The sequence below is a fragment of the Rousettus aegyptiacus genome, unplaced genomic scaffold, assembly GCF_014176215.1.
Source record: "Rousettus aegyptiacus isolate mRouAeg1 unplaced genomic scaffold, mRouAeg1.p scaffold_m13_p_8, whole genome shotgun sequence".
NCBI classification, from domain to species: domain Eukaryota; kingdom Metazoa; phylum Chordata; class Mammalia; order Chiroptera; family Pteropodidae; genus Rousettus; species Rousettus aegyptiacus.
The window spans coordinates 29,371,221-29,378,756 of record NW_023416311.1 but is presented as its reverse complement, the minus strand read 5'-3'; the positions used below and the strand labels follow the sequence as shown (position 1 = coordinate 29,378,756).

Here is a 7,536-nt window from a genome sequence, read left to right as displayed (position 1 = left end):
AAGGGCGTAGTGTCCCCAGGTGATCGCGATTGCAATTGGGGAAAGGCAGAGAAGCGAGAGGACTTGGCCATTTGGGGGGAAGAGGAAGTTAGACGACATCGGCTTTTAGTGGGCGTTTTTTTCAGCAGAGAATATTTTCCGGGGAGTGGGTTAAGATGACCCTATCGTATTTTACTGACAACAGTTCGTAGGAAGACAGTCAGTATGCTCCGCTCCTTCCCTTCCTCTACTTCTAAGATTCACTCTTCAACCTCTCTGAAGACCTAAGTAGGTGGGCAAGGAGGGGGGCGGAAGACAACCAGGTCATGAATAATTCATGAGGCCACCCGGTTGCTTAGCCACGCCCCTACGAATCGTGCTGACGCACGTTACGTGTATTAAGCCTGAGGAAGCGACGTAACAGTCCCCGCCCCTAGAACGGAGGGCGGGGCGTCATCTCCAGCACGTGCTGCATCTACCAGCGCAAGCCCAAAAGGGTATGCGCAGGCGCTGCCCACTAGGGGGAGGAAGGAGGCGGGGTAGGGAGGTTGTTGGGTTTAGAGCCGGGCGGAGACCGCTGAGACTCATTCCTGAGGAACAAGGGTCGGGTGTCAAGGAGACCTTTTCACACCAGCTCCAAGTCCCCCGCCTACGGTGGGTGGGATCGCGCGGCAGAGACAAAGGATATTACTAGGGACGAACGTAGCTGCTAAGGAAAGTAGGGTGTCAGTTTGGGGTGGTGGGATTTTGGGGGGCTTAGGGGGGGCTGTATTTAAACTCCCGGAGCCGTTAAGTTGGTTCGTACTCGGATGCGCGCGCGACCAGGGTGGTGGTGGAGTGCGCATGCGTGATTCCAGGGCGAGAGGAACGCGCTCCAGCAGTGCGCGCTCGCGGCAAATCGGTAGTGGTAAAGAAGGAAGGGGTCAGCGCACGCGCAGTTAATTCCTTGAGTTATTAGGTTCTCGCAGGCATCTTGTTTTGGTCTCGCGGGCTAGTGGGGCGCGCTTTGGAGGAGGCGCTTTGAGCGCGAGACTAGGCGAGAAGAGCAGAGCTGCGCGCGCACTCGGGAAAGGGGAGGAGAGGGAGCGAGGTCTAAGAAGGGGGGTTAAGCCCCCTGGCCCCTCCTCATAGCCCTCGACTGGGACGGAATAAGGGGAGGAAATGATCGAGATGGCGGCGGAGAAGGAGCCGTTTCTGGTGCCGGCCCCACCGCCGCCACTCAAAGAGGAGTCGGGCGGAGGGGGCGGCCCCTCGGTGCAAGCGCACCGAGAGGCCGCCTCCGGGGAGATCCGCAGCGGGACGCAGCGCGGGCCGGGCCCGCGCGCACACTCAGCCGGGGTTCAGGCTTCTGGGACCGGCAAGGAGATCCCCGGGGCTACATCCTTCCCTCGGGGCGGCCAGTCTCAGCAGCAACGAGGGGGCGGCCCCCAGACACACGGGGAGGCCCGCTTGTCTGATCCCCACGGGCGAGCCGCTCCCCCGGACGTGGGGGAGGAGCGACGGGGAGGGGGCGGAACAGAGCTAGGCCCCCCTCCTCCGCCTCGACCGCGAAATGGCTATCAGCCCCACCGGCCCCCTGGGGGAGGTGGCGGCAAGAGGAGAAATAGCTGCAATGTGGGAGGAGGTGGTGGAGGCTTCAAACATCCGGCCTTCAAGAGGCGCCGGCGGATTAATTCGGACTGTGACTCTGTGTTACCCTCCAACTTCCTCCTGGGGGGCAATATCTTTGATCCACTGAACCTGAATAGTCTTCTGGATGAGGAAGTGAGCCGCGCACTCAATGCAGAGACCCCTAAGTCATCCCCACTTCCGGCCAAGGGACGAGATCCAGTTGAGATCCTCATCCCCAAAGATATTACTGACCCGCTTAGTCTCAATACTTGCACTGATGAGGCCCAAGTAGTTCTTGCTTCACCGCTCAAGACTGGTCGGAAGCGGCATAGACACCGGGGGCAGCACCACCAGCAGCAGGCAACTGGAGGGAATGATAGCCACTCTGTGTTGCCCACAGCCCCCCTCACTCCCTCACTCCATGGGGAGGGCACCACACAGCAGCAGCGGCATAGGGGCCAGAACCGGGATGCTCCCCAGCCCTATGAACTCAACACAGCCATCAACTGCAGGGATGAGGTCGTGTCTCCCCTTGCATCTGCCCTCCAAGGTCCCTCAGGCTCCCTTTCAACCCCTCCAGCTGCCTCAGTTATCTCTGCACCCCCGTCTTCCTCCTCACGACATCGAAAACGTCGCAGGACTTCTAGCAAGTCAGAGGCAGGGGCTAGAGGTGGAGCCCAGGGTCCCAAGGAAAAGGGCCGAGGGAGTGGAGTAGGCCGCCACCACCTCCACCCGCTACCTGCAGCAGGCTTCAAAAAGCAACAGCGCAAGTTCCAGTATGGGAATTATTGCAAGTACTATGGGTACCGCAATCCTTCCTGTGAGGATGGGCGCCTTCGGGTGTTGAAGCCTGAGTGGTTTCGGGGTCGGGACGTCCTAGATCTGGGCTGCAATGTAGGCCATCTGACCCTGAGCATTGCCTGTAAGTGGGGTCCATCCCGCATGGTGGGCCTGGATATCGATGCCCGGCTGATCCACTCGGCCCGCCAAAACATCCGACACTACCTGTCCGAGGAGCTGCGTCTGCCACCCCAGACTTCTGAAGGGGACCCAGAGGCAGAGATTGAGGAAGGGATCACAACCATCAGAAAGAGGAGCTCCTTCCCAGCTTCACTGACAGCCAGCAGGGGTCCCATTGCTGCACCCCAAGTGCCCTTGGATGGAGCAGACACATCAGTCTTCCCCAACAATGTTGTCTTCGTCACGGTAAGGAGGTCTTGGGATAGGTGCCAGGTTTGAAAATAAGATTAAATGGGAATGTGACGGTGGAAGGTCATCAGCAAGAGGGTTTTCTATGCATGCAGCTCTCACTAAGAGAACCAGGTCCTCAAGAGAAGGGTCTGAATCTGCAAATGATTCCGCTGATGTCGCCCCTCTTATAACCTGGAAAGGTGGGGGCTCCACCTGGGCTCTTTTCTCATGACTGCTAATCCCAAAATAGGATCTGACTCCTTTTGCCCTGCCTCCAGCCTAGACAATAATCCAGACCAGTGTACCTTTTCCTTGGCTACAGCTGATGCTCACTAGGGGATTTGGTCCAGATGGACACTTGTCCTCCAACCTACTGAAGGTGCATAAAGGGATGGGTGTCAGATCTGGAACGTCTTGGGGTTGGGGTAGGACTAGGGTAGTGTCTAATAGTTACAGTTTTTGTCTTTTGATAAATGGACCTTGTTTCCATTATAGTTGGTTGAAGAGCGTCGATGGTCAGGAACCCAAGTGACTTGGCCTCAGATCATCTCCATGTTTATGCTAGATAGTGGGATGGGGAGGAGTCAGAGTCCTATGCAGGAAGAAAAGGTAACATGTCTTCAGCTTCTGTTCCCTGACCACACATTGCTCCCCCATAAAATGCTCCAGTTAGGCTGTCTGCAGGAATAGTGTTGGCAGTATTTTGGGTTAAGCCTAGAAGAATGGACATTCCAGAGTGGTAAGGAGCTTATCTAGAAAAGATTTCCCTAAGGGATGGGGCTCTTCGCGTCCATGGAAGAAGGAAAACAATCCTGAATCTTTAACAGCCCCAACTACAGGGAAGGACCTACAGATCTCCCTTTTGAATATGGGTTAGAACCCTTTGCATAATGTTGAGTCACTCAGCTGAATCTGGACAGTCTTGGAGGAACCCCAGCATTCTGTCTGCAGTTTCACCCCATCTTTGGAGATTTCATGGTTACTTTGCTCAATTTAAAATTACCTGGGCTCCCTTTTAATGTTTGGTTTACCACCGATAACATGCAAGAAAATGAAACCCAAAGAGGGCACCATTTGGGAATTAATCTGAGGATATCACAGATGACGTGGCCAAAGGCTAAAGTGACACTGCAGGATAAGCTGTGTGGGAGCAGTGGTTCTTTTAATGCTTCTACAGACCTCGCCCCCAATTTTTGCCCCCAGGGTAACTATGTGCTGGATCGTGATGAGCTGGTGGAGGCCCAAACACCTGAGTATGATGTGGTACTCTGCCTCAGCCTCACCAAGTGGGTGCATCTGAACTGGGGAGATGAGGGACTAAAGCGCATGTTTCGCCGTATCTACCGGCACCTACGCCCTGGAGGCATCCTGGTCCTGGAACCACAACCTTGGTCATCCTACGGCAAGAGAAAGACTCTCACGGTGAGTTGGGGTTTTCAGTGGAAATTGGGGATATCCTTCCTTTAGTTGAAGCAAGAAGTGCCTCAAGGAGACAAAGAACTTCCTGAACAAGGTGAAAAAGCCTCCTAGGTGGATATTATTCTCCACCAAGGACACAGGCAGCAAACTGAAGTGGTCTCCTGCTCTTGTCCCTAGGAAACAATCTATAAGAACTACTATCGAATCCAGCTGAAGCCAGAGCAGTTCAGTTCCTACCTGACATCCCCAGAGGTGGGGTTCTCCAGCTATGAGCTTGTGGCCACACCACACAACACCTCCAAAGGTAAGGCTGGCTTATTTTGTTGGGGGAGGAAGGAAGGCTTATCCTGGTCAAGAGGGTACAGATCCTGTGGAGTCTTAAGGTCCTGCCAGCCCCTCCTGATTGCACACACTCTCTCCTCAGGCTTCCAGCGTCCTGTATACCTATTCCACAAGGCCCGTTCCCCCAGCCACTAAGTGGCCCCCTGAAAAGAAAGAAGAAGCTGTCCGCTGCTCCTAAGGACTTGGGAGATGAAGAAAGTATCCCGCAGTCTTTCCTTTCTGGCTCCAAAAATAGTGTCCTTTCTTGGATCTGCAAAGAAGGCTTTTCCTATGTTGCTGCCCCAGCCCTACATGTCAGGCACCTAAGCAGCAAGCCCAGCTATGCTGGAGTTACCACCATCTTCCTCTCCCCGAGCCCACTGGGCTGCATGGCATGGACTGTTTGTTGACCTCTGTTCTCCTAGGGCATGGGAGGTAGGGGGTATTAAGTTCTCTAACCTCTTCCTCCTGTTCTCCTAAGGAAAGATTCCCATTTTCCTCAGCCCTTGTCCCTAGCTACCTTACAGTGGACCATGAATAGAAGGACTGAGAGTTAAGAGGGGGGAGCTCAGTGAGGAGGCACACAGGTACTGTGAAAATCCTTCCCTCTGCTGTCTCCCATTGGGAGAAGGGATTGGGTTTTGAATGTAAGAACAGCACAATAAACTTGTTTAGGGCAGTGGCCCCCACACTTATGTCTGGTATTTTCTGCTTCCTCTCTGCCCAAAGTAGTCTCAAGGTTTTTCAGTGGTCAAGAAGACTAGATTGCTAGTCAGATCTACACCCAAGTATAGAGAACTCTAGTCAGGAAAAACGGGTATAATGCAAATTGTGATGTTAAACTTGAGCCCATCTATTGCCCTCCCCCACAAAAAAAAATTTTTTAACAATTTTGTGTGTGTGAAAGCTTTGACAGAAGGCTAACTTTGGAAGTTAACAGTGGAGTTGAAGTGGAGCTAGAAAAAGGCACTTTAGACAACCACCACCTCCCTGCTTTAGGGCCTACTTGCCACTCACCCTCCTTTTTTGTGCAGTGGAACAAGAATAGGCAGTTTAACTTAATGTGAAGCTCTTCAGTAGCTTGTCAAGTATTCCTGGAGCCTTGGACATCTGTTCAAATATTGAGCACTTGGGTCAGGTATAAAAAGGGCATGGCCCTTGAAGGTAAAAGCAAGGAGCTAATTTAATAACTGGGTGCTAGTGGCTGCTTTGCAGATTCCTTGAGCTGGGTAATGAAGGCTTCCCTGAAGTAGGCTTCTTAGACCCACATGTTAAAGTGATCAGAAATAGGTCGTACAAAGGAACAAGCGTGGTATCAAAAACAAAGGTGGCAGCTGTGACAGAAGTCTAGATGTGGAGAGGGTATTCTAAACCCAACTTGGGCACTGTTTTCTACTTGTCATTACTGAGTTCCTTAAAAGGCCAAAAACCTGACTTCTAAGCAACTTCCGACCTGAGGCTTTACCCCATCTTAACGCTCCCAAGAAAAGTCCCATTTGTTAGCAAAACCACTTTATTCTGATAGTTTTAACACACCCACATAAAAAATAGGAACTAGCTATTCAGGGAGCCTCCAGGTCTATGCTTCCCATCTCCTCAGTGTCCGATGCATGAGGAAGGTATCCTCTGAAGGGCGGGGTCGTAGTTGAAGCCGGAGAGGGGGCAGACCATCCAGGGTCAGGTGTGGAGATTCATAAAATAATGTTTCTGGGTCACACAGAAACGTCATGTCTGGCCCTGGCCCAGGTGGCTCCTGTTGGTGTTGGAGCCCAAAGCAAAGTTACACTCGGGGATTGAAAAGAACTCGCGGCGGACAGGGATGTGGGGGAATAGGGGACTCAAGCCCAGGTCCCTCACCTTTGGGGGAGGGACTCGGGCCTGCGGCGGCAGGAGTGCCAATTTCTCCCTGAGCGCAGCGTTCAGAACCTGTTCCTCCGGCACCTGCAGACTCACCAGGTCCCGGAAGAGCCGCTTGGAACGCGGCACGTTCAGCCCTGGGACCGCAGGGGAGGCGGAGGTGAGCGGAGCCTCTCAACCCCACTCCCGCGCCCTGCCAGCCGTCTGCACCCCTCACCCTCCGCCACGCTCTCCTCCAGGCCACAGCGGGTCTGGTACGACTTTCTCAGCTGTTCCTCCACGGCCTTTGCGGCATCGAACTGTCCCGCGGCTACGGCGCGCGCGGCCTGCAACTCGAGACTCAGGGCCAGGCTGCTCTGCTGCGCGGGAGCCCCTAGGTCCTGCGGCGCCGCGGGCTTCTCGCTCTGTGTGGCGACAGCCAGCACCCTCTCCGAAGCGACTGGGGAGAGCGGCGCCAGGCGGAAGCGGACCTGGGAGCAGAGAGCAGGGCAGTGAAAAGATGGGCGTGGGGTCGTCCGCGGGCTGCTGGCCAGGCCTTACACCACCTCACCTGCCGCCCCTTGCGAGCCCCTCCCCGCCGGTCTGCCCGCCCCTTCCGCGGCCCCGGGCTGCAGTTCGGCTGCTCAGGGCTTTCAGACGGTGAGCTCAGGCTCAGGTCCAGGCCGGGCTCAGGCACCGGGACTCCGGGCTCTGGGGCACGAGGTTCTGGGGGCGGCGCTGGTGCCGCCACGGCCTCTTCCCCTTCCACTGACATCAGCTCTGACTCCCCACAGGCCATCATCTTGGCGTAGCTGCAGGGGTGCAGGGTCGCTGAAAGCCAAGGGGCACAGACTACGGCGTCGCCACCTCCTCTTCCCGGCCCCTCCCAGACACCGCTACCGGAAACCGTTAGCCCCGCCCTGTTGGCGCTCTGAATCGTCATTTCCGTTGCTCTGCCTCGTGTGTCCCGCGGAGGGATTCCTACCCCTGAACCTCTGCCCCGCCCCGAGGCCGGGGTTTTAGAGCTGAAACCAGTGGGATTCCTACGGGTCCTCGTCAGTACCAATTTTGTCTTTCAAAATCTATGATATGGTGTCTTTCCCACGGCGGAATCGTCGCTTTGCTTCTATTGGTGTCATTCCTCCCTGTCGGGATGCCAAGTGGGATAGCGTTAACTTA

The 7,536-nt window shown here is 55.1% G+C and overlaps 2 protein-coding genes across 2 annotated transcripts; one reads left to right on the top strand and one right to left on the bottom strand.

The window, feature by feature from the left end:
- Nucleotides 1–309: 309 nt before the first annotated feature.
- On the top strand, nt 310–5,216 carry MEPCE (methylphosphate capping enzyme). The gene is made up of 4 exons (XM_016124798.2): nt 310–2,796; nt 3,985–4,203; nt 4,378–4,504; nt 4,625–5,216. Exons 1-4 carry the CDS (start codon nt 1,141–1,143, stop codon nt 4,675–4,677), a joined length of 2,055 nt encoding a protein of 684 aa, XP_015980284.1. The 5' UTR covers nt 310–1,140; the 3' UTR covers nt 4,678–5,216.
- Nucleotides 5,217–5,422: 206 nt separating this feature from the next.
- On the bottom strand, nt 5,423–7,315 carry PPP1R35 (protein phosphatase 1 regulatory subunit 35). Its single transcript, XM_016124806.2, has 4 exons — nt 6,929–7,315; nt 6,596–6,848; nt 6,379–6,515; nt 5,423–6,274 (listed from the first exon to the last, which is right to left on the bottom strand). Exons 1-4 carry the CDS (start codon nt 7,298–7,300, stop codon nt 6,101–6,103), a joined length of 936 nt encoding a protein of 311 aa, XP_015980292.2. The 5' UTR covers nt 7,301–7,315; the 3' UTR covers nt 5,423–6,100.
- Nucleotides 7,316–7,536: the final 221 nt, after the last annotated feature.